The sequence below is a fragment of the Siphateles boraxobius genome, unplaced genomic scaffold, assembly GCF_051911475.1.
Source record: "Siphateles boraxobius isolate OS27281-9 unplaced genomic scaffold, OSU_SipBor_1 3, whole genome shotgun sequence".
NCBI lineage: Eukaryota > Metazoa > Chordata > Actinopteri > Cypriniformes > Leuciscidae > Siphateles > Siphateles boraxobius.
Genome location: NW_027508919.1, coordinates 13,235,402 through 13,261,575, shown reverse-complemented (window position 1 = coordinate 13,261,575; position 26,174 = coordinate 13,235,402). Strand labels below are relative to the sequence as shown.

Below are 26,174 nucleotides of genomic sequence, written 5' to 3'. Positions count from 1 at the left end.
TCATATATGTAGTCATGCTTTATTTTGCCGATGGTCTTATACATTTGGCAATGCTGTTCTTTTGAACGTTCTGTTCATTAAAGAAATGTGTATCAAAATAGGCCTACATGTATCACAGTTTCCACGAAAATAATCATTTTCACTTTAGGATCCATATTGTTGACAAGGCTTCTCTAATATTACAAAACCACAAATAAATGACCTTAGTCCCAAATGCCCTTAGTCATTGTTTGTGGACCCATTACATGAATGTCACCAGTCAGGTTCTTTCTGAGTAGGCAGAAACAATGGGAGGGAGGGAGGGAGGGAGGGAGGGAGGAGTGTTGGTTAATTTCGAAAGCTATAACTACAGAGCCCCGGCTACAAAGATACACCTGCTGAGTTTCCCACACTCAACTTTCTCAACAACAGTCACCATGAAGTTGGCTATCCTGATCTGCGTTTCTGTTCTAATTTGCCTCTCTGGTAAGTATCAAAATTGCCATTTGTTAATGTACATTAAAAACACTGAACTGTGAATACTGTATGTTGTAGTAATTATCTTTAAAAAACAAATCCCTCAGGCTAATGTTATTGTTTAATATACATCATTGTACACTGACGTGTCATAATAACCATGTTTGAGATACCCACAATGTTTTGGTTAACATGCGGTGGATGTCTTTTACATTGTTGTTTGCTTTCCTGAAAATCCAGATATGATATGGTTACAGTTAACAAGATTAAATTTTGTTCTTTAAAGCCATTCGTCTTGATTATTCACTGACCCAGACAGATCCATTTTGTGATACTTTGGAATAGGTCCATCCATGTTGTAGAGATCCATGGTTTCTGTCACAAGACTGATGAGAACTAAGATACTGCTGCCTTCAGGGGGGTGGTGGTGGTGGGGGGGATAAAGAATATATAGGTTAAGTTGTTGTTATAAATTTAGATTATCTGATTCTGTGACCTGAATCTAATCTGAAGTATTGCTGAATTCAATCCATGCAGATACACTCAAAAACACAGAAGGATGTTGAAATAATTGAAATGTTGATTATTGTTTGTTGAAATGATAAAGATCATAACTGATGGCAAAAAAGAGATGACCACATACATAAAGTATCTAGAAGCATTCAAGCAAAATGGTTACAAAGAAAGAGCAAAACTTGCTTAGCAGCTTTTTTTTATTATTCTAAGCCTTGTACGGAATTTCAACGAGTGTCTTTCCTTTTTCATTTCTCATAATCGTAATCTTTTAATACTGTTTTTACAGCGGCAGAACCACAACCAAGAGAGGTAAGTTATGGTAAAATTTTAAAGTTACCAAATGTTACCAGAGTAAATATATATATATGTATATATATATATATATATATATATATATATATATATATATATATATATATATTGAAAGAAGTCTCTTATGGCTCACCAAGGCTGCATTTATTTGATCAAAAATACAGTAAAAAGAGCAAAATTGTGAAATATTATTACATTTTAAAATAACAGTTTTCTAGTTTGATATATTTTCAGAGGTGGACAGTAACAAAGTACATTTAGCCTACTTGAGTTTTGTAATTATGTACACTTTTTGAGTATCTGTACTTTACTTGAATATTATTTTTTTTCTGGAAACTTTTTACTTTAACTTGCCTACTTTTGAAAGACAGATATTGTACTTTTTACTCCTCTACAATTCTGTCAAGGTCCTTAAGTAGAAAGTAACGTCAGTCAGGGGATGATTTTGGTTGCAGGGGTTCCATTTTGGTTGGAAATGAAAGTCGGAATGACATCAGAACCCGACGTCGGAGAGACGTTGGATTTTGGTTGGAAAATAAAGTCGGGGTGACATCAGAACCCGACGTCAGATTGACACCAACATCAAACATCCATTCCTTCTGTTGGTTTCTGACGTCCACCCGATTTTCATTTTCAACAACAATACAACGTCTGTACAGCGTTGGAGATTAAATTCAATCTGGCGTTGGATTCTGACATCAACCTGATTTTCATTTTCAACGTTGAGTAGGGTCTTCTAAATGCGAATTTTGTCATTGTTTTGGAGCACACTATAGCTTATAGATAATAGGCTAACATATTCATACTAAAAGCCAAAAAACTTTAAATTGGGCATTTTTTGAGGGAACAGCCATTTGGGTGTGTGAAACCATTGTGGACGTTATTGAGTGTATTTATTAAATCTCACATTCAATTCCACTACTGGAACTGTGTTCTACAAATAGTTTTGATATTGATATGAGGGTAGCAGACATAGATTCAGAGGCATAAAGTACAGTAAGTATTACATACAACAATAATTTAAAAAAATGCGTTGACATTTACTTATTATTTTGATAATTAAGTTATTTTAAAAACAAGTACTTCTGTACTTTTACTTAAGTAAAAATCAGTCTTTACAACTTTTACTTGTAACGGAGTAATATTTGACCAGTACTATCTATACTTTCACTCAAGTAAGGAAGTTGTGTACTTTATCCACCTCTGTATATCTAATTCCTGTGATGGTAAAGCTGCAATTACTTCAGTCTTCAGTATTATTATCAATTTTGAAAGTTGTGCTTCTTAATATTTTTGTGGAAACCGTGATACATTTTTTGTTGTTGTTTTTAAACAGCATTTATTTGAAATCTTTACTGTCACTTTCGATCAATTTAAATGCATCCTTGCTGAATTAAAGTATTGATTTCTTTAAAAAATATATCTTATTGACACCAAACTTTTGAACAGTAGTGTATAATCAAGTACAGTGGTGGTAAAGTGTTATGAATGTGGTTTTGAATCTCTCTATTATCTCCATAATAGGAAAGCGATACTCCTGATTTTGGATGTACTCGTGAGTACATGCCAGTGTGTGGAGACGATGGTATCACATACTCCAATGAGTGCATGCTACGCTGGGAAAGCAAGTACGTCAGCTGAACATTTATGCAATCTAAATTCAACATTTTGATAAGGCTGAGACAGCAGATGTGAGAAATCTCAAGCTAGGCCCAGATATCAGCTTTGAATCACTTACAAACCTGCCAAGGTTTAGTAAACAGCCATTTTTTTTTTTGATTTTGAGGACAAAATATCTATGACAAAAAAAGCAAGAGACTCGTCTTCTTTCAAAACAGTAAACATTCTTGACACCCATTCTATCAGTATTTGTGCCTCTTCTAACACATATCTTGTCTGTTTAGGTTACGTAACCAGGTCGTCAATTTAAAGCACGAAGGAAAATGTGAAACCTCCTGATTTGACTGGTGTTACAGCTGGTATCCACAATGGCTTTCCATTTAGATAATACAGCAACAACCAGAATGATTTTCTGTCAAATACTACCCATTATCATATGAGGTCATATGCTATAATTTGGAACATTATCAGACATTGATTTGTTAACATGTAATGTCATACAATAAAACAGTGAAGCATTTAAGAGCTCTATTTTATTTCAATATGATTAAAAAGTATGGTTTCGAATAAACCACATTCAAATTATTTCTTTTTTCCTTGAAAACGTGATTTTTTTGTTGCTATCCTTGAAATCACAACAACAGACTTTGTGTGTAGCACATTTTATTTTTTTTCTGTGCCAGCTAACTGGGTCAATGACATGTTTGGACCAATTAATTTATTAAAAAAAAAAATATTGAAATTTTAATTCATACAATGAATTGAGTACATATTTTCTTTGATTGTTTTTATTTTCTGAAATGAATAAAACACAAGTAAAACATAATAGGGTGATACAACTGTCCTTAGATTGTATTATAATTATAATGATGAAAAAAGCCCATTTAAAAGAAAATAAAACCTGATAAATACAGTGTGTGTGTGTGAAAATGGATTTTACTTTGGTTACACCATATATATAATAAAAAATAAATTAAAAAAATTTGTATCCAAGTATCACAGATAGAGTATACTAAAAATGTAGTTTTCCTTGTCCTAATTTGACAACATTTATTTTAAACTACTTGACCCATCTAATTTTGCAAACATTATGCACGGTGCATCAACTGAACTACTTGCCAGACAGCCAGACAAATCCACCATTCAGCATTCGATTATTTTATTAGTTCTTAATGTTCTAAGACAACAGCAGTCCCATTTTACACCTGTTGCATTTTAACCACCATAGAGTCCACAAGTGCCAGGATCTCCCCAAAGTAACCGTCCTGCTCCCCTAAATCCTGCTCTGTGAGCACCAGTTCTTGGTATTGTTTTTGCAGTTCACTAAGAGAGGCTGTCAATGAGGGATTCTGTTTATACTGAGTGTGACATTGAGCCATCATGGCAAGCAGAGTGCGCAGAGCCTTCTCTCTCCAGTCGTGCTCAGGTGATGCTAAAAGCTCAGGCACCAGCCTGCACCACCCCTGCTCCGCCAACACGGGCAGGAGGGAGACTTCACCATATTGACGCAAACGTTCCTGGTGAGAGGAATCTGGGATAAGGTCCATTCCCACCTGTGATATCAGCTCCTGCAAAACAAAGTAGAAGTAAATTCTAAGAATAAGCTTGATACATATGGAAATTACATTTTCAGTTCGCAATGTAATCCATATCTAAATAACTACCATTCAAAAGTTTGGGGATGGTAATAGTTGTTAATGTTTTTGTCTCTTGCTCACCAAGGCTACATTTATTTGATCAAAAATACAGTAAACAGTAATATTGAGAAATATTATTATGATTTTAAATAACTTATTTTAACATGCAATTTATTGCTGTGATGGCAAAACTGATTTTTCAGTCTTCAGTGTCACATGATTCTTCAGAAATCATCCTAATATGCTGATTTGATGCTGGAGAAACATTTCTCATCATTATGTTGAAAACAGTTGACAGCTGCTTAACATTGTTTGTTATTTGTTTCAGGAGTTTTTGATGAATAGAAAGTTCAAAAGAAATGGAAATATTCTGAAACGTTATAAATGACATTATAAATCAATTGGCAATTGTCTTTGCTGATTAAAAGTATTAATTTCTATTAAAAAAAACTTGTTGACCCCAAATTTTGCATGGTACTAGTGTAGCAAAGTTGAAACTTGTAAACATATGGACCTTCTCAATGATCATATCGTAGAGAACCGTGATGATTCTCACACGGAGGGCTTCGGCCCCTGGTGTTTGAAACAGTTCGCTAAGCATCTGCACACCACCAAGCTTCAGAAAGTGACTTTGAGCAAACGGGAAGTGACGCAGTAGTGAGGCCACAGCAAATAACACCTGTATTAAAGCAGAATGTCAAAAGTATGTGATGAATTCATACACATTTAACTATGATAAAGACAAATGAATTTACTACTTTTATTAACAGCATAATACCCATGTTTTCTTGTTGGTTTTACCTTTTTCTTAACGGCAATTGGTCGCTGAGTGGCAAGCAATGTCAGCAGTTTCTGTAACGCACCACCTTCTACTGCCTCAACCTGCACTGATGGATTACTAGAAAAAGGTAATGTTGATGGATTGCATTAGTGTAAAGGTAGGGTCACGTTACATAACATTATGTGGGTAAAAAAGTTCCACTGTCTATTGTAGCACAGCTCACACAGAAGTCTCTTTCAAACCGAGCATTTTCTGTTGATCAACGTGACCAACTTGAACCTGCTGCGAAAGATGTGGGGGGAAATCTTTCACCCTTATGTAAAATTGAATGCGTGGATTCTTATTAAAATGACTGGATTTCAACAGCGAAAGTTCACTGAACAACGTTAAATGTGACTCCACATTAAATCATGTGTAGGCAGCAATTTTGCTCGAGAGAATGCCAATTACCTTGAAACAGCAGATCCAAGCACAAACGCAGCACTCTCCTGGAGTCTAATGTCTGTACCGTTTAAAGCATTTATAACCAATTGCATTCCTCCCATGGACACCAAATTTCGGGCATTATCTACCTATATGAAACAACAATGAGATTCAAAGACTTTGAAAAACTTTGGACGCAAACTTCCATAATTGTACTTAAAGCATTACCTGGTGCACAAGGTATTCCAGGTCAAGAAGAGCTGTGACTTTTTCATCTGTTGTGCTGTTAGTATTATTGAATTGGTTTAAAAGTTTTCTCATAACTTGAACATCTGTCTCTACAAGCATGTCGAGTGCCTCCATATCTTTTTTCAGCTCTTCGATGGGGCGAAATTGGGCCTTCACCGCATCTTCCTCCTATATGCGAACATCTTGGTTAAAAAACTCAAGCAACGAAGGAAAATGCTTAGAGAACAACTGAAATGAATATACTTGTTTTGTGTCTACAGGATCATTCATTCCTTCTTTAATTTTTTTCAGAGCCTCTTTCAACTCCTCAGCTGTGTATGAAGGGCCGTGCATGTTCATCATGCCTTGCCTGCACCACAGAGGGAAAAAAAACACATAACTATATGATACAGTATTTATTGTAGAATACTTTTTTCCTCTATTACTATACCCATTTCCATCACTCCCGTATTTGAGACCTGCCTCCTCTCCCATCTTGACCTCTCTGTGGCCAGTCTGAAGATTCAGTCTGACATGAGAGCCTGCTGGTACTGCATGACCTAAATTGAATAACAGATAAATATGGAATCGATCTCTTAATCATATTTTTATGTACAGACACAACTGTCAGCATGGGAATATAGCCACCTGGTTTGAGAGTTTGCCACTTGTCTGTAGGTGTAAACACCTCCAGATCTTCAGGATCCTCATTCTCTAACTGTTTTACTTCTCCCTTGCTATGATCACCTGAACCTTCTTTGACAGACAGGGCTGTTGGGGACTGTAGAGCCAAAAATGATACTGTTGTTAAAGTATTTTAATAAAATAAATACTAAGATATGAAACAGCAGTTCTCACCTTCACATTGTGGGCAGATATGAGATGAAGACTGAAAAGCCAAAACGTGATTGCCACTCCAAGTTTGATACTCCACTTGTTTTGCATTTTAAATGTGGTCATCTTGGATGAAGAAAACGCAATATGTGTGCAGTTACATAAAAATAACCTGATATACAATCATCCGTCACCCATTGCCAGGAGACCAGCCGAACCTAAAACCCATTCCCAAACTATTACTCGATTAACTCATTCTGGATTTGCCCGTTATACCGTAAAACATATAAATATATTTTAATTAATCTGTTAACGTGCTGAGTTTTGCGGTTGTATCGTCCAGCAAGAAACAATTAGAAACCTGTCTATGTTAAAAACCATGTGGATTTCCGCAGTCCATCTGAACGATATACGTGAACCAATCAGATAAAAGCAAGTGTACGTTTCGGAGAACGTCATTCTTTCTGGTCGCGGTGATTGGCTACAAGAAGATGCGCATTTTCATGACGTTATAAAATGTGATTTAAACTTTTTGTTTAAAGATATATTTATTTTTTTCCCTAGGAGTGACTATGGTATGGATCTTGTTCATTTCTTTGTGTTGCATTGTACATTTTTTATTCACAAAAAATAGATTTGTCTTCATTGCTGAGATCTCCCTTACTGTAAAATCACATAAACATATTGATAATAAGAGTAAGAAGAATACGTTTCTAAAGAATTATCATATTTTTCTTACTGATTGAGGCTTCATCGTTTTTTTCTTTCCTTTTAATTTTATGTTAATGTATTCAATGCACTGCTTTTTCTTTTCTTGCACTAATACATTATATATACGTTAATATATATATATATATATATATATATATATATATATATAGTTTAAAATATTTTTATATTACAATTTTAAAATAGTACACAAGGCTAGAAATGTAAACTACCTGTTAATTATGTATATATTTACTAAACATAATAAAAATATATACAAACTTTTTTTCCAAGAACACAAATTAAGCAATAAGGATAAAATAATGAAATACCATTTTACACAAAGTACAACTACAGCAGAACGTATGATGAGAGAACGTCAAATACCAAGTAACTGTACTCGTTATACAATAACACAATGGCTTATTACTATTCATCAATTATGTCTCAAAGAGAAAAACAAAAACTAGTTCTAATTGTAAACATCTAATCTAAATGTTTATAAACCATTATAGAACATAAAAATAATGGTACACAGGAAGTTTATTACAGCATATACAGTAAGAAAGAATGCATTAAGACTGCATTCATTCTTTTTTTTCTTTATTCAAACTGTCTCAAATAGTTAATATTACAGAGGTATTCATAAATATGAAAAAAAATGAAAAAATGTGCTACAAATGTGCATAGGCAGGACAAGTCACAAATCAATTAATTAATGATGCACATTATAAACCTGCCAAAATACTTACTCGATATGTTTTTTTTTTTACTATGACAAATGATTCACATTTTGTATTAGCCAAACTACTGTTGAGCACATTCGTTTGCCATGGTTTTCTCTGAGTTAACATGAGTGGGTTGTTGGTACTTTTTCTTCTTCCTTTCAGTTCTCCAGTTCTCCTCCTCTTCACTGCTATGATGAGTTTGATCCTCTTTTTTGCTATTGGAGTCACTTACAGGAGACCTACAGGCAAATTATTCAGTTTGTGGTGGTTCATGGTAGATCTTAAGTGCTAAAATTCAATTTTATAGAACAACATTTTTAAGTTAACATTTTTACTATTTACTACGGCCACAGGAGTAATTCTTTAAAACTAAAAATTTTAATCTCAGTACCTGGGTTTCCATCCAAATGTCAAGCAAATCATTTCAAAGTTGGCAAAAAAAAAAAAAAAAAGCGAATTAGGTAAGTTTTCATCAAGTTGTTTGAGTAGATGACGGTGGTATTGGTAACCTAGTAACCAACAGTAAATAAAACACTATCAGGAGAAACGTTCAATTAGTCACGTGGGTTTAAAGGGGAACTTGGCAACTCTAGGTATTTCTTCGCTGATTTTCACTTTTGTTGTCGCATGTTTTCTCAGCGAGCTCCCCCTACAACTGTGAGGCGTATTTCACACAACAATGTCGTAAAAAAACTCACTTGCGGCACCCTCCTCCCCTTTTCTACCCCTGCTCATGTGCATTTGTTATTATCGGAGCCGGCCGACTTTATCGTGTGGAGCTATGTCTACCGAGTTGGGTAATACATCATACACATTGAGGGTGGCGTGTGTGTTTATGTCGAATTGCCGTAAAGCAGTTTGTGTTTCTCGCTCGTTCTCGCTTCCCACAAGACTATTTCCAACTTACCGGGACGTTAGTCCCCATGTTGCAAGGTTTTTTTCCCCCTGGGAACGTTGGGGGGAGCAGGGAAAGTCACCATTTTCACCGGAACAGGTTATTAAACCATCCAAATGATTTCTAAACGGTTTTATTAAGTTGAAATAATTGCCAAGTTCCCCTTTAATGTTTGCTATGTCCGAATTTATTCGGCAAATGTGTTTCCATCTCTAATTATTCACATTAACTCTTTTTCGCTCAAGTCAAAAACCACCTCAAGCGAGCATAAAAACTTTTTTGCGGATTAAGGGATTCAACTTTTTTTTTATGTTTCCATCACTCGTTTGTCGTTTCTGATGCGATACTTCAAATTGCACAAAAACGGTGATAGAAACGTAGCTACAGTTAAAAAACAGTTGAAGAGCAAAAAAAGGTTGTATTATAAGTTTGTAAAACTCTTGTATTACTCTACATTTCATATTGATTTAACAGTCCTTAACAATTTAATCTTAAAGTCTAGTCATTAAACAAGATCTTATGGGATTAAATGTTAAAATAAGTTCCTTCCAGCAACAGGATTCCTGAGAGGCAGTGGTAGAGCAGGAAGTGGTCGAGGCATGAATGTTCTCATAAGACCCAGGAAGAGGAAGATGACAAAGACTGAAAAGTTGACACAGCGCAGCAGAAGGGAGAAGGGTTGGCATGCAGAGGTTGGCACTGACCTGGGCGCATCAGAAATGCAGACTGGGGGATCCTCACAGATTCGGACAGACCTGCTCTCACGGGGCATGACAGGGTTGGGTTCTGTGGGTTGTGCAGACTGCAACAGGATCACAACTGGTTTCTCAATGGGATGACTCAGGGTTTTTTCCTCTGTATGTTCACTCAAGCCCTTGCTCGGCTCAATATCCATGGTTGCACCATTCTCGTTGCTAGGTGCTGACTTTTCCTCTGGAACTGGAAATTTCTCTCTCCGCCGTTTCTGTACTTGGGCTTTGTTCACCTCTGAATACAAAACAATGTTACATTTATGACCAGTATATAACAGCAGCACAAAGATTAATTATTACAGCAGTTACCAACTAAAATGCCCAACCACTTTTTCAGGGAAAGTATTTTTCCCATTGGGATTTTTTAATGAGGTAATCCACCTCATAAACTGTTAATGCCCCTACTTAGCAATAAACGTGAAATACACAACAATATTTATACATTTATTTATTTAACACACCGAAGTTCTTAATCTTATTTACATTTCCTTGCATTTGTACATACATACATGCCTACATAATGTCTATTGTCTATTTTTATTTATTTATTTATATATATATATATATTTTTATTTCCTATTTACTTATTCTTTTTGTTATCTGTATCCTGTCACAGTCCTTCTGTTTGTACTGTGGAAGCATCTGTCACCAAAACAAATTCCTCGTATGTGCAAACATACCTGGCAATAAAGCTTTCTGATTTTGATTCTTAATCCAAGTCTTCTGAAGAGACATGATCGTTTTATATGATGGACAGAATAAATTTAGGCTTTTATTCACATATAAACTTTGATTTTATACACATATATATATACAGTATATAAACGCACAATAATTTAAGCTGTTTTTGTGGGAGCAGGGAGACTGACTCCATCGTGCCATTCGCAGTGCTTCGTGGGAGTGGGCGCGCAAGAGTTAATTTCCTTTAACTTTTAACGTTTTTTACCATGAATTCCCCTGTTAAACACAATTATTTAAAAAAACAAGTTGAAATACTGCAGGCTGATGACATACTATATTAGGGATGAGTCATGATTTTCGAAAATATGATTAGTTGATTAAATTATAGAATATCGAATAGGTTGTGCGATTATCATCTAAAAAAAATCCCCGTGTTTTTGGTGCTGATGCAGTGGTGATGCGTTCATATAACCAGAGGGCGGCACTGCCAATAACAGCAAATGCATAAAGCTTGCCACAAAGAACCGGCAAAAGTAATGATTATGAATGTGTCAAATATAGCAAAGAGATTTTAATTGTTTATTAATAAATTAATGTTTTCTGCGTCAGTGTCAGCTGCAAATATGAAGTTGACGATGCTGACTCGCCATCTTTGCAGGAGTGAACGCGCCGGAGAGAAATGCACATTTCATACAGATTCCATAAGCAGAGAGTAGTCCGTTTCTTTTCGTTTTGAATTGTTTTGTTTAAAAGTAAACATTTCAAGCTTTCTATAGATATATTTCTCAGGTCTGTGAGGAAAGTAGCTTATACGCTGAGTTTTGGTTAATTTATGAGACAAGCTCCAGTTGACGCGCCGGCGCCTCCGTGTCCTGATTATATTGTCTGCTATATTTGCTTCTTATTTATTAAATCCAGGCAATTGGTTGATGAAACATTGATTAAGATACAATTTATACAAAACTAAATTCATTTTAAAGAAAAGGCTTTCAACAAAACAAAACTTAATTAAGTGGTCAAAATGATGTCTGACTCCATAGTCTCCCAATATATTGAGCATTTTATGATTCTATCTTATTCACGCTGTTCACTTTTCACATAATCAACATAGATGAAATAAAAAAATAATATTATATTATTTAAACAAATATGAAACTAAATACGTTTTCTTTAATGGCTACAAAAAGTATAGTAGCCTACAGTACAGAGAAATTTCATGTCGGAGCGGTTTGTGCAAACGTTTTACCGATTAGCGTGAGCTGATCATGAGTGGAGCGCGCTGGCATAGAGCGGAATATTGCATGTGGGGAGGGGTGCGATTTTCGAATAATAATAGAATAATTCCAAGGGATCATTGATTATTATTTTTGCTTGAAATGCCCATCCCAATCCTGTATGTCATTGATTAACAACCTTGTAGCTCACAGTAGGTCAGTCTTTAAAGTTTTAATGTTATTGTTAAATTCAATGGAATTTGATTGATTGGAAGGACGCATGCTCATGCAGCGACCAGCAGCGAGGCACAGGTTTAAGGTTTATGTTTTGTTCACCGTTTGTTTTAATTTATTTATTTCTTGAATGAAATAGAGAAGACCTGAGAGAGAGAGAAGACATTTATTGACCCTATGCTGTTTTTGTTGGGGACGTTTTATTGGTCACATTTATTTTTCTCAATACTCTGTTTTATATCCAGGGCCTGTTTTTGTCTTGTATTTGTGCATCTGTGACTGTCCTGTGTTTATCTTGCTGCAACACCAATTGCCCTATGGGGACAAATAAAGTCTAAATTCCCCTATGGGTATAAAAAAATTAAAGAGATTTTTACTTTTGGAACCCAACTGTTGCACTAAGCTGGTTCATGTAGAAAACTAGGGCTCAGAGATGAAAAAAATTACCATTAGGTGTGTATTTCATCTTTAGTTCTTCAAGCTTGAATTGGAGCCTCATATTGTCACTGTGTCTTTGTTTCAGCGCTTGCTCTGTCCCATACAGTTTCCTCTCCAGTTCCATAACTCTCTGACTTTCAGAGAGAGCTTTCATTCTTGCCATGGATAACTCGTCTTTTAGTTTCTCTGCATCCTTCCTATACACATAAATGTCATAATTGCATTAAAAAAGTACTAAAGTATCACCACCACCAGTACAAATAATTAATGAGAGAACACTTACTTTGAATTTGAAATTTGCATTTTTAATAGGTCTGTATAATAAGTTTCATCCATAAACTCGCCTTCTTTAGACGGGGCAGGTGGATGTTGGTCTGTTGCAGTCGTCTGTTGATGACAGAGTTAGACATTACTCAAACTGTAATGTTTCATTTCAATGCTGGATCTAATATGCTAACCTTACCTTCTCTTTCTCCAGTTCTCTTACTTTCATCATCAGGCTTTCAATCTCATTGTTCTTGTCAGATAACATGAACTGCAATCGTTCAAGCTGGGCTGGGTCGGCCCTGTTGCTCTGGAGTTGCATAAGAGTAGCTATCTGCATCTAAAACAGCAGACACAAGGAAAACAACAATGAGGAAAACTATAAATAAAATGTAAAGCATTTATCAAAAAACACTATTTACCTTCATGCGGTGCATGTGTTGTTTGATGAGAGCATGCTGCTTTTGAAGAGACTCATGCTGTCTTTTCATACTGTTCAGCTGCCGCTCCATCTCTGCTCTCTTGTCCTCTACCTGTGCAAATCCAAATGTTTTGTCATAGTACAAAAAAAATTAAATGAAACTATCATAACTATCTCATTATTATGAAGCAATGCCCCATTTTAACTGTTTATACTAAATGTATTAGGTGTACTACCTTATTTTTTAAATGGTGTTGCAAAATACATCAAAATACATTAAGCCTTAGACATAATTAAAGTTATGAAGAAAGTAGTAATTCTCAATACTGTACCTCAGAAAACAAGGAATTGCCTTTGCTGTTTGGATCTTGCGCCTGCTGCAACACCTGTTCCATCTGGATCTGAAGGTCTTGGTTGGCTACACGAGCTTTCTACATCGAGTAGAAAAAAAATTTTGTGCTGAATATTTTTCTGTATTTTTCCCCTCAATCAGTGCATAAAATGTGCATCAGAATTTCATGTGGATATACTTATCACTATAAGAAATATTACCTGCAGTACTAGATCTTTACCAATATACTGTACTGTTTAAATGTTTGTGGAAATGCATACTTTAATTTAGCAAGGGCGCATTAAATGTATAAAAAGTGACAGTAAAGTCTTGAACATTGTTACAAAAGATTTCAAATAAACGCTGTTCTTTTGAATGTTAAATTCAGCAAAGAATCCTGAAAAAATCTATCACGGTTTTAACAAAAATATCAAGCAGCACAACTTTTTTCAACTGAGCAAATTTTAAGAAATGTTTCTTGCGCATCAAATCAGCATTTTAGAATTATTTCTGAAGGACCATGTGACGCTGAAGACTGGAGTAATGGCTAATGAAAATTCAGCTAGCCATCACAGGAATAAATTAAATTTCAAAGTATATCTAAATAGTAAAAAACTATTTTAAATTGTAATAATATTTTTCAATATTACTGCTTTTACTGTATTTCGGATCAAATAAATGCTGCTTTGGTGAGCCATACATAATATACTTCTTTTTTTTTAAATCCCAAACTTTTGAAAGGTAGTGTAAATACATGTTTTATTTTTACTTGAAAATGTTAATTGACATGCCTCCAAAGCATTATAGCAGGACACCGCCTCTTTCTCTCTCTCTTCCTTCTCTTCTGTGAGTCTCTCCAGTTGCCTCTGGAGGGTAGTGTTAGCCAAATGTAGCTGCTCTTCTTTGTACCGTGCCTCCTGAAGCTCCTGCTCCAAAGACGCCTGCAAGACAAGATCACACTTCAACACCAAAGGCACACTGACATTGCTTATTTCTAGGAAACATTCTATGAATATTCTTCCATTAAAAATAAAGATTGGAAAGTACTCTACCATTGCTGATTCCATATCCATCTTCTGCACTTGCAGCTCAAGTATCTCTGAGGACATTGTTTCATGTGCATGTTCTGTAAGGACGCGTAGTTCTTCGGTTTTGCTGCTTAGTGCTTCAGACTGTTGATCCAGCTTGTGTCTCATCTGCTTCTCAGCAAGTTGAGCCTCCTCTAAATCTGTCTTCATTTTCTCCACCTGAGCAATTCCAGCGTTATGGACATGACATTTGCAGTCAAAACTTGAAATATAAATTCTAAGAAAATGCATTTAATACCAATATATTGAAATGTCTGTATATATATATATCCATACTCCCTTAATAAAGGAGTCCAGACATTAGAAAAAGATCAGTCTACACATGTGTTTTATATTTAATATGAGGGAAATACACATGCGTTACGGACGTGACAAAAACTTTTAGGTGGCAAAATGTTTTTTAGTAATTCTGTGATTTACACAGCGCAAAACAAAAGTAATACTACCCACCGGATGAAAAAGGGTTGGCTCTCCACAGAACATTTACATAATCATTTTATATAATTTTCCGTGTTACCATTTATGAGGAAAAAACAATGTTACGGACGTGACAGTTCTCCGTTACAGACATGACCACTCTGAAAGTGGCACTAAAAGACTGCTTTAAAACTTTCAGAGACTTCAAACAGGCATTTAAAACTTCAAATATTAAGGATTGGCATTTCAAGCAAAAATAATATTCGATGATTGTTCGAAAACCGTTTTTTTTTTTCATATTAAAACTAACAAAGCACAAATATTATTGCCTTTATTGGATATGCACTGATATACGGTAAGCCTGAAACCGATCACAGCAATAGTCATATTCATGATTTGATATGAAACGTCCGTAACGCATTATCATGGTTGTTCAGAGCAGAGTAGTGGGATGAAATTTCGACGCTAAAAAGCATAAACATAATTTAGCTTTGCATATAAAGTTTCAAGTTATTTTTATTTATACATTTTATATTATATAAACTTAATCTTTAAAATGTCACGGACTTGACAGAGCACTGAAGCGTCGTGACCTCTTAATTTTAGCCCTTATAAATTCAACAGGCAGTGCTGTTATTACAAAATGAGTATATATATTTCTCAGGCATGCTTTCCTCTTTCTGCAAAAGGCTTTATGTTAAAATAAAGTTTTAAAAAGGGGGGTATTTTATCCCTCTTTTAAAAGCATGAAATAGGCCTATGGTTGGTTGAAATTTTAATTTTTAGCATTGTTGCTCACCTCTTATGTGGTGGAAAAATAAGGCAATTTTCTTAAAATTTCTGATACAGCAAACAAATTACCTAGTGTGTAATTTCTTTAATTTCTTTGCTTCTAGTTGCATCACCAAATGCAAAAATGTTACTTTTTTGGTTTCTTGAACACTTCATCCATCTTCCAATTGTCAAAAAACATTTGAACATAAATATGACGGGAAACCTACCACTTTTGAACAGGAAAGGCATATAATCTGACCTTATTCTTTAAGTCACTGAGCTCAAGTGCATGGTTCCTCTCCAGCAGAGTTTGCTGCTGCTCTATTTGATGTTTCTGTTGGTTTTTGACTAAATCAAATTCTGATCGCAAACTCTCCAACATCCGGGCCTTTAACTCGACTTCCCTTTGCAAAGTGTATTTCTCTTGTTCCAGGGCCTGCAATTACAGAATACCGTGAAAATAACATTTTATCACATTTAAGAAAACATTTACTGATCAATTATCAATCATCATCATATTGTGAAAATCAAATGGTCAATCAATGTTGAGTTAGTACCTCAATGACACTGGACATCTCGATTTGCTGTTCCTCCAATTTGTTGTGCATATCCATTTTTTCATACAAAAGTTGAAGTCCATACTGTCCAGCCTTCTGAAGAGCCTCTTCTCTTTCCTGCAACTTCTGCTGCAACATTTTAATCTCATCCTCTAGGTCTGACATCTGAAATAAGTGTATGTGGAAGATTGTGTTGACATTTATCTTTTACACACACACACGTTGGGTTTCCATTTTTATCGGGACTTTCTATAGACAATGATTTTATATTGTAAGTTACAAACTGTATATTCGATCCCCTAACCAACCCATCACAGAAAACTTTCAAAAACATCACTTAGTATGATTGATAAGCTGTTTTCCTCACTGAACCAAAAAAATGCCCACACAAAGTCAAAGATTTCGAAATGTTTTCCCCATAACGTAGGTTAAGGCCGTCATTCTCCACGTAATAAAGTTCCTAGAAAAAGCATGAGGGTGAGTAAATGACAGAGGCAGACTCTGATGTTTCGGGTCAATTAACGTTACGTTAACTGCATTGACTTAGTTCGTTAACTTACGTCGGGAAGACTAGTATGCAAACGCCCATTTACAAACATCGCGTGGTATTCATAAAAAGTCTGTTTTCTTTGTGCCCCATATAATTTACAGCTACAGAACAACATAGATGTCTAAATTTCTTTACCTTTAGATTCAAAGGGTAGTTGGTGATGATGCCAATATTGTATCTGAAGAATGAACAGCACCAGCTGCTTTCCTGCTCGGGAACTTTCAAACGGCAGGTTTGTTTGAATTCTGCAGCAGTCGTCAATCACATATCGCGAGAAAACGCGAGGTTTCCAATGCTGAACAATGCGTCGTCCTCTCTAGTGTCACTCAGTGGGCAATGGGCATACTGGTTTTGATTTAGATCAGAGGGCCCCAAACTTTTTACTACAAAGGGCCAAAAATCGACCTTTATTTTTGAATGTACTGTAACCGAAATGCAAATGTTGCATTATTTAACACTATATTATGTATATTAAAAAATAATAACAATAATGAAAACAATAACAACATATTCTCAACATTTCAATGCAAAAAATAAAAACAAACAATTAATAAAAACACCAAAAAATGCCTCAATTGGATGGATTTTCCCCTATTTTTGGCCCCCTCTTGAGATTTTTGACCTTGGAAATGTAACTTAGTGAGTAGGCTATTTGAGTTCTGTGTCAATAGTAGCCTATAGGTGAGTTTAACTGATTGCTGTGAGCATATGGAAAATCCACAGAAAATGAAGAATGCTCTTTTTAAGCAAAGCTTCAATAAAGAGTATAAAACACAAAACTGTTATGCTGGTTTTTAAATAATGATTGGATAATAAACAACAAAATAGGCACTCTTATTCAAATATGTGAGGTAAGTAACATTTTTTTATGAAAGAAATCTTTTGAAAGAAGCCTCTTACGCTCCGAGCCTTCATTTATTTGATAGAAAATACAGTAAACCTGTTATAATTTCAAATAACACTTCTCTTTGATATTAAAAAATATATATTTTCTTAATCATTTGAAGGCAAAGTTGAGTTTTCAGCATCATTACTCCAGTCTTCATTTTCACTTAATCCTTCAAAAAATCATTCTAATATGCTGATTTGGTGTTCCAGTAAAATTTCTTATTATTATCAATTTTGAAAACAGTTTTGCTGCTTAATAGGCCTAGCATATAAGTTAGGTAATCAAGCTAACCATGACAAAAATATATATCCCATTCAAAAAGAGTAGAATATTGTTTTGAGGTGGATGGAGATACACAATCAACATTCATGAGCTTGTCAACAGTTTCAGATTCCTTTCAGGTTCTGTGAGATGGCAGACAAACATGGCCATTTTTACACCCTGCAATACATCTTGGATCTTGGGTAACTTGAAAACAAGTGTCGAGCAGATTATCCAAGACGAATGTAAATTATTAAATTAATTTGAACCGATTTGTGTATTAATTTGTGTTTTAATTTATATCTGGTCTAAACTGGACTCATGAGTCACATCATCATCCATCGTCAGCTACTTCTTGTGTTATTGGACACGCGTAAAAAAATTAAACACATGTACTAATTTCTGCCTATGCAATGTCCTTACAGTATCACTGTTTGAGGGAAAATATCCTAGCCCAATACTGAAAAGATGTCTGCCCTCCCTGCCCCCGACAGTCTTTAACTCATTGCACTCCTAAAGGTGCGGACATGCTCAACAATGAAACTCTAAACACAATCATATCACAAATAAGTTCTTAAGGTCAATTCAAAATATGCAGCCAAAACTGCTTGAAACTGTATCTCACACTTAGACGATGGGTGAGTTTTGCATATTAAAAGGTGAGAACACTCTCATGCATTATCTCCACCCATGAGCATTAAGTGTCACCAAATATCTGTAAAGTGCTGGCTCCAGACACTTCATCTGTTATGCAGATCATGACCATCAGTTCCTATTGCTCATGCTGAGTGATAGGTCACCCGGCCATCTGTCCCCTGTGGTGGAAATTCACCAATAAAATTAAAGTCAGAACACTCAATGGTAAAAAAAAATATGTTTGTCTGAAACTGGGTAGTCTCTCTAACAACATCTCAGAGAGCAACAAAATGAGCTAAGCAAAACAGAGTATTTATTCAGTAAAATCACACATATTCATTGATTGGAGAAAAAATTATTATCATATCATTATCATTTGGTTTATGTTCATACACATTGGTCTTCCTCAACATCCCATAATATGTCCTTCCTGATATACATATTTTTTAATTGGAAAACACATAGGCCTAGTTAACAGTATTTTTTTTATACTTTGTCCTCCTTCCTAATCCTTCTGTTAGAAACACATACATAAAATAAAAATTCTGTTTCACACACACACACACACACACACACACACACACACACACACACACACACACACACACACACACACACACACACACACACACACACACACACACACACACACGTAAAGGAAAAAATATATATTTCATGATTAAAAGTAACTTGTGTAAGTTTACAAATGTAATCATGTATAAGTAGTGATATTGATTGCATACACAAATAATATTTATCTTACACTTCTCAATAAAACATTTAAAAGAGGAAAATTTGAATGGAAGTTTTCCAGTTATGTCACCTTTGCCTTATTGCCTAGAAATTAAATTATCTTTTCTTTTGTTTGTGTGTGTGTGTGTGTGTGTGTGTGTGTGTGTGTGTGTGTGTGTGTGTGTGTGTGTGTGTGTGTGTGTATGCATATGTGTGCATGCCTATTGCAGCTTTAAGCTAGTAGGCTAGAGAATATGAATAATGTAAAGAAATACATTGAATATTGGTTTGTCTAACTATTTAATGTGACCGTTCAATAAAACAATTCATAAATCATTGTCTTACAAATAAAGTTGCAATCATTGACTAATTATTCAGATGATGTGGGTCATAGTCGATAGTAGAAATTAACCAGTCCATGGGCAAAAATGCTACCAAGAGTAACACAAATGCCCTAATGGTCAAACGTGAATTCATAGTGATTCTCTCTGTCTTTTACCTGCTAGCCTACGTGTTTCACAATTGTAATAATTTTATTGCATTGATTTGTTAGTGCATTGGCTGTCAGATAGTGCCTTATTTGCTTTCTCATAGGTGAATATTGTTGAATGTAGAGCTAACAGAGCTGTTCATTTTGTTGTTCTAAGAGAATTCGTTTTTTAGACATGGGTTCCATCAAAAAATATTTTAACGTAAGTGTGCATATTTGAAAAACAAAAACTGAGCTAAAAAACCTGACAGGCTAGTTTATTTTGTATTATTTAACTTTTATATGGTTAGAAGAACATGCTATCAGAGCCGAAATTCTCTGATGCTATTTACAATTCACCATTCCACAAAGCCCGCCTTTTTTCCAGCGAAGAGGCGTGTCTTACTGCGGGAGAGAACATTGCGTCATGACGACAGTCGTTTTAAAAAAGGCCCTTTCCTTTCTGAACAGTTGAGTCGACACGGCGGTCTAACGGCGAGATATGTCAGGAATGGAGCAGCTTTGCAAACTTTTCGTTGGCGGTCTGAACGTCCAAACAACAAATGATGGCCTCCGCGCTCATTTTGAACAGTACGGGGCACTTACGGACTGCGTGGTGGTCCAAAACGATCAACTTCAGCGGTCCCGTTGTTTCGGCTTCGTAACTTACTCCTCAGCAGAGGAGGCCGATGCTGCAATGGCCGCTAGGCCACATGTTGTAGACGGTAAAAACGTGGAGCTGAAGAGAGCCGTGGCTCGGGAAGACGCGGGGAAGCCCGAAGCTCTCGCAAAAGTCAAGAAAATATTCGTCGGGGGCCTAAAAGAGAACATCGAAGAGAACGACCTCACCGATTATTTCTCGCAGTTCGGCATGATCGAGAAAGCCGAAGTCATCACTGACAAAGACACCGGCAAGAAGCGCGGGTTCGGCTTTGTTCACTTCGAAGATAACGACTCGGCCGACAAGGCCGTCGTGCTCAAGTTTCACATGATCAACGGAAACAAAGTGGAGGTAAAGAAGGCGCTCACGAAGCAAGAGATCCAGGCCGCCGGTGGAGCGCGGGGCGGCAGGGGGAGAGGAGGAGGAAGAGGAATGGGGCGGAATCAAAATGGCTTCGGTGGCGGGAGAGGAGGATACGGCAGCTACGGTGGTGGCTATGGCGGAGGCTACGGCAGCAGTGATGGCGGCTACGGCGGTGGCTATGGAAGCGGAGCCTACGGAGGAGGTTACGGGGCTGGATATGGAGGAGGCTACAGCGATCAGATGGGAGGCTATGGTGGTGGTGGTAACGGCTACAGTGACTTTGGCAGCGGGTACGGCCAACAGTCCTCCGGCTACGGGCCCATGAAGACTGGAAGCACGTACGCCGGAAGGAGCGGAGCCCCTTACCCCCGTGGCGGCGGCGGTGCTCCTGGTTACGGCAGGGGTGGCTACGGTGGCTACTAAAGCAGTTTGGGAAAAGACTCGGAAAGCTGTCCCCCTAGGTTCTCTCGGTTTCCACATTGGGCTCATTCACCCGGCCATGCAAGAGATGGCGGACACTGTGAAAGCATACCTTAAAGACCTCAGTTCTTAACAGGTAGGAAGAAGATCTCTTCCCAGAAACCTGACTTGCTCGACCAGCTTTAGTTGTAGGACATGTTCTATCGTATATATCTATATATCATTTATTTCCCACGTTTTAGGACATGCAGCAAGTTGGCCCTGGTTTTCTTTTTTTCCTTTTTTTTAACAAATGCGATTTGTTCGTAACCCATTCGTTTTTAAATTCTTTTTTTTCAACACTGGCGATATGTTGTCAATGCATTCTCAGTAGACTTGTTTTCTATATAAATTGTTGCTTAGCAGTGTCATGGGGGATTAACGCATGCAGTTTTGAGTTTGTGTTCGTCTTTGTAAAACCCACCACGAGTTTTTCCAATCTAGTTGATCATGATGGGATAGAGTAGACTACGTTATTTCTTTTATTTTGTAAACTAAATCAGAAACTCACTCATGTAGTTCAGTTCAACGCTGTATGAGCATAATTACTTCCAACATTCTCTTGTGTATTGTATATTATGTCTTCAGATCAATCCAGTATTGTTAAACATTGATATGCAAATGTATGTTACTTTTTAAATAAAAGTTTCACAGCTTAATTATCCTTTTCAGACGGCGTTTTGGATGATAGACTTTAATGGGTTTCCACCACACCTGAGATAATCATTAAAGCATATATGCATTACTTCTACTTGACAAAACTTAAGACTGCCCCACATTCAGTGATATACAAGTATTTATATATATATATAGTGTTTATGGTTTATTTACTCTTGATTCCCACATATAGGTGTTCTTTCAGTTATTCCAGTACTTCAAAATAGCTGTATAGCAGTTTGTTTGCACAGGGAACCTGTTCAGTACCTGGGTTCGATTGTGATAGGACTGAAATATCTCATTAGGATATCATCCTGCGATCTAGGTATGTAATCAACCTGTCTTCACTACGTGTTGGTCAAGTATTTCAATTTTTCATAAATGGACTATTTATTCCATAAGTTGTTTAGTCTCCATCCATAAGTCAAGTGGACTTTACAAGAACTGGTGCGATGGAATTTGGGTCTGTGTAACACCGCGGCTTATTAGGGCCTTGACTTTTTTTTCCCTCTTTTATAACTTTCCAAATCTTTGTTTTGTTACATTTCTAATGTGTTCTCTTTTCTTCCTCCCCAGATGACCTCGGATGCTGGACTTCAACTGTGGCCATGGAGTTTGGTTATCTGATCATGATCCACTCGGTTTTATTTTAATAATGAAGGACTGGTGAAACCTGGAATCTTTTTTTGAAATCTGTTATAATTTATAAGTATTTGTGTATACTTTTTAATAAAAAACTTTGAAATGATCACATGCCGTTCTTTTGTGTGTATTATGATGTGGTTTGGAATGAGTTTAATTCTTATGGGTGAATCTGTAGGGATATGGAGAAGATTGAGGATCATTAGAGATGGATTTGTGCATATGTGCCTTACAAACAGATGGTCCAATAGAGTAGCCAGGAGAAGTTGAAGCATCGGGATGTGTAAAATATGCAAACAGCTCTTTTTACAGCTGCAAATAGTGTTGAGTGCTTGTGCATTGTAATGTTAATGCATGCACTGACTGCAGTTTAGAATTATTCACACATGTTGCAACAAAAGGTAATTTTTTTTTGACTTTTTGCACTGCGAGTAAAACAAGTGTATTCTGTCACACACTCATACATGGTGAAACAAAGCAATAATACTCAAATCTTAGTACTTTATTAATTTGATAATGTTTGTCAGAGCTGAACATGCACAAATGCAGTTTACAAGCAATAGCAGTACCCATCATGTGTTGTGTATCTGATGTCTGATCTCCCTGCTTTGTATATACTGTGCTTGCTTAGTTAGTTGCTTAGACTGAGACTTGTGATTTTTTTTTTGACTACTCCCTAGATTAGAATTGTGGAAACTCACTTGTGAAATGTTATTGGTACAGAAGTTTTGTTCATCAAGATGAATATGAACTGCCATCACAATAAGATACCTTGGCCACAAGCCTGAAAAATTATTCCAGTGTTTAAAAACAGGCTGAACTAAGATGGGATTTTAAAAAGTAAAGGATTTGAACAATAATTTGTGTGTGTAAATGTATGTATATATATATATATATATATATATATAGTAAAAAGGGGGATTTAAAGTTTATAGTTATATTGTATACTTGGTTTTGCCTGATTTCATAGTGTATGGAAATTCATACTACAATTATTTGCCTTTTCTACTCATTTGTGATGACTATATGGATTTAAATTAATTTAAAAAAAAGTGTATATATATAAATATACATAATTACATTACACTCCATAGAAATGTCGTTTGCCTGAAAAATCACACTTTTGAAATTTCCAGGACCATGTGAATCCTGGATTCGGAACAGAATTACAATTTTGTTTACACGTATCAACTTAATCTTTCCAAATTCAGTAAGGTTTCTAAACTCAAAACTAATGTATTCACAAATTGGCACTGATCCTTTTAATTTCAGCTCATAATGCAACATGTTAATTGATAAGACGGGGTTGGTTTAAGTGATTTACTTTGTAGCCAATCAGAAACAACTACGCATGTGTTGACGCGCACAAAAGGAAACGCCTCCACAACGCATTTCAAAAGCATTGACTTCTTTCTTCCGTTGCATGTGATCTCCGTCAGTTGTACGTCCATTGAAAGAAAATGACTAACCAGCTTTGCAAACTATTTGTTGGCGGCCTAAACGTCCAAACAACCGACGAAGGCTTGCGGGCACATTTTGAACAATATGGACAGCTGACCGACTGCGTGGTGGTGATGAACCAGCCACTGCAGCGCTCCCGGTGCTTCGGCTTCGTAACGTACTCGAGCGTTGAGGAAGCAGACGCCGCCATGGCTGCTAGGCCTCATGTCGTGGACGGCAACAACGTGGATCTGAAGCGCGCGGTGGCCCGCGAAGACGCTGGTAGACCAGAAGCGCTAGCCAAGGTCAAGAAAATATTTGTCGGGGGATTGAAAGACGACATCGAGGATGAACACCTCCAAGATTATTTCTCCCAGTTCGGTGCCATCGAGAAAGCTCAGGTCATCACCGACAAAGACACTGGGAAAAAGCGAGGCTTCGGCTTTGTTTACTTTGAAGACAACGATTCTGCCGATAAAGCCGTCGTGATGAAATTCCACAGTATCATCGGACACAAGGTGGAGGTGAAGAAGGCGCTCACCAAGCAGGAGATGCAAGCTACCGGCGGTCGCGGCGGAAGGGGAGGCCGAGGAATGGGCCGGGGAAGCGGCTATGGCGGCGGAAGAGGTGGTTACTATGGCGACTACGGCTATCAGAACGGCGGATACGGTACCGACACCAGCTACGAAAGCCAAAGTGCTTACGGAGGAGGCTACAGTGACCAGATGAGCAGCGGATACGGCAACGGGAATGGCTACAGTGACTTCGGCGAGGGTTATGGACAGCAGGCTTCTGGTTACGGTGCCATGAAAGCAGGCTACTTTTCCGGCAGGAGCAGTGGGCCGTACCCACGCGGTGGTGGAGGAGGCGGTGGTGGATATGGAAGAGGTGGCTATGGTGGATATTAGAAGCACTAATGTGACTCTAAGCTGTACGTCTTTTTTTTTTTTTTTTTTAACGTAAACTGTGTGGACACTGGACTTTCAAAACTATTTGTTTGGTATTGGGTTTAAATTAGAGAATTGCTCTGTGCCATTACCAGTACCAGCAGACGCGTTGTTTTCCTTTGTTTAGATTAAAGTGGTCCTGTTTACCCAAGTTAAGCCTGTAAAACACCATGTAGGCTTCTGTATGATCTGTTCTAGGTTTATTGCCTGTCCATCGGTAAAGATGAAACTCAGGGGTAATGAAATTTAAGCAGCTCACTTTTATTTACATGACCTCTTTCCTTTTGGTTTTTAAGTGTAATTTAGTTGTTTTAACGTCATTACACCGTTCCTATTGTACAACCTTTTTTTTTTTTAAGTATATTTAATTTGATCCAACAATGGCCATATAAGCCTTTTAACCATTAAAAATCTTTTTCATAAACTTTGTTTGGTCTTGTCTCCCATTCTTGATGCAAACCATTGTTTTAGATGTGACCTATCTGTAGTACTTTTTGTTGTCTTTATAAGCTGCTGGGCAAACATTCCTTCAAATATTTTTGGCTACCATCTCTTAAGACTTAATTTAATTAGATATCTAGTCTGAACGCATTGGATTCAAAAACATTAATCATTTTAAGTAATTGCTACGGTTTTGACGTTTGGGGCCTGCAACATTTTTATATAATACTTTTATTCAGCGATTGACCAAAATAGACAATTCATTTCAGATTCTCATAGAATCTTGAAAAAGTGTATTACAGTTTGCACAAATATTGGACATCTCAACATTGATAAATTGAGCACCAAGTCAGCGTAATAAAATTTCTTTAGGATCATGTGATATTGAATGTGTAATGGATGCTGGAAATTCAGGGTTTCTACCACCTAAAGTTTTTTTTGAAATTAGAACTTTTTTTTTTAACAGTACTCTTAAAATAGTCAAATATCATAATACATCTGAATCAACATCTCATTACATGCTGGTTTTAGAGATCAAGGTTGGCTGACAACCAAGCATTGAGATACTGCAGCGATCTTAATTTAATCCCCCATAGATCAGGGATGGATAACTGGCGGGGACTATAACTGGCACTTTTTTTTAAATAGCATTTTTATTCATGGTATGTGGATTATGGTAATACCGTTTTGAAGAATTATTTTTTGAATAAGCAGTTTT

At 36.5% G+C, this 26,174-nt stretch overlaps 5 protein-coding genes across 7 annotated transcripts; 3 read left to right on the top strand and 2 right to left on the bottom strand.

Annotated features, from left to right (window-relative positions):
- Window positions 1-332: 332 nt before the first annotated feature.
- Window positions 333-3,817, top strand: LOC143756972 (turripeptide Ici9.1). The gene is made up of 4 exons (XM_077247873.1): window positions 333-465; window positions 1,259-1,281; window positions 2,809-2,912; window positions 3,189-3,817. Exons 1-4 carry the CDS (start codon window positions 417-419, stop codon window positions 3,241-3,243), a joined length of 231 nt encoding a protein of 76 aa, XP_077103988.1. The 5' UTR covers window positions 333-416; the 3' UTR covers window positions 3,244-3,817.
- Window positions 3,551-7,236, bottom strand: sil1 (SIL1 nucleotide exchange factor). Of its 2 annotated transcripts, XM_077247872.1 has the most exons (9): window positions 6,832-7,236; window positions 6,622-6,754; window positions 6,425-6,533; window positions 6,238-6,343; window positions 5,974-6,162; window positions 5,773-5,894; window positions 5,343-5,439; window positions 5,056-5,220; window positions 3,551-4,472 (listed from the first exon to the last, which is right to left on the bottom strand). In XM_077247872.1, exons 1-9 carry the CDS (start codon window positions 6,931-6,933, stop codon window positions 4,104-4,106), a joined length of 1,392 nt encoding a protein of 463 aa, XP_077103987.1. In that variant the 5' UTR covers window positions 6,934-7,236; the 3' UTR covers window positions 3,551-4,103. The 2 variants fall into 2 exon arrangements, with proteins under 2 accessions (XP_077103987.1, XP_077103986.1); XM_077247871.1 differs by having other exon boundaries at window positions 6,238-6,533; window positions 6,832-7,158.
- An 804-nt stretch (window positions 7,237-8,040) lies between these two features.
- Window positions 8,041-17,169, bottom strand: spdl1 (spindle apparatus coiled-coil protein 1). Of its 2 annotated transcripts, none has more exons than XM_077247906.1 (12): window positions 16,995-17,169; window positions 16,310-16,474; window positions 16,012-16,188; window positions 14,526-14,720; window positions 14,265-14,414; window positions 13,475-13,573; window positions 13,144-13,254; window positions 12,921-13,061; window positions 12,741-12,844; window positions 12,467-12,654; window positions 9,843-10,125; window positions 8,041-8,482 (listed from the first exon to the last, which is right to left on the bottom strand). In XM_077247906.1, the coding sequence occupies exons 2-12, from the start codon at window positions 16,472-16,474 to the stop codon at window positions 8,323-8,325; spliced, it is 1,773 nt and encodes a 590-aa protein (XP_077104021.1). In that variant the 5' UTR covers window positions 16,995-17,169; the 3' UTR covers window positions 8,041-8,322. The 2 variants fall into 2 exon arrangements, with proteins under 2 accessions (XP_077104021.1, XP_077104020.1); XM_077247905.1 differs by having other exon boundaries at window positions 13,475-13,569; window positions 14,261-14,414; window positions 16,995-17,167.
- Window positions 17,170-20,290: 3,121 nt separating this feature from the next.
- Window positions 20,291-22,734, top strand: hnrnpa0b (heterogeneous nuclear ribonucleoprotein A0b). Its single transcript, XM_077247869.1, has 2 exons — window positions 20,291-21,426; window positions 22,563-22,734. The coding sequence occupies exon 1, from the start codon at window positions 20,349-20,351 to the stop codon at window positions 21,291-21,293; it is 945 nt and encodes a 314-aa protein (XP_077103984.1). The 5' UTR covers window positions 20,291-20,348; the 3' UTR covers window positions 21,294-21,426; window positions 22,563-22,734.
- Window positions 22,735-23,996: 1,262 nt separating this feature from the next.
- On the top strand, window positions 23,997-25,439 carry hnrnpa0l (heterogeneous nuclear ribonucleoprotein A0, like). Its single transcript, XM_077247924.1, has one exon. It carries the CDS (start codon window positions 24,089-24,091, stop codon window positions 24,974-24,976), a length of 888 nt encoding a protein of 295 aa, XP_077104039.1. The 5' UTR covers window positions 23,997-24,088; the 3' UTR covers window positions 24,977-25,439.
- The last annotated feature ends 735 nt before the right edge of the window (window positions 25,440-26,174 follow it).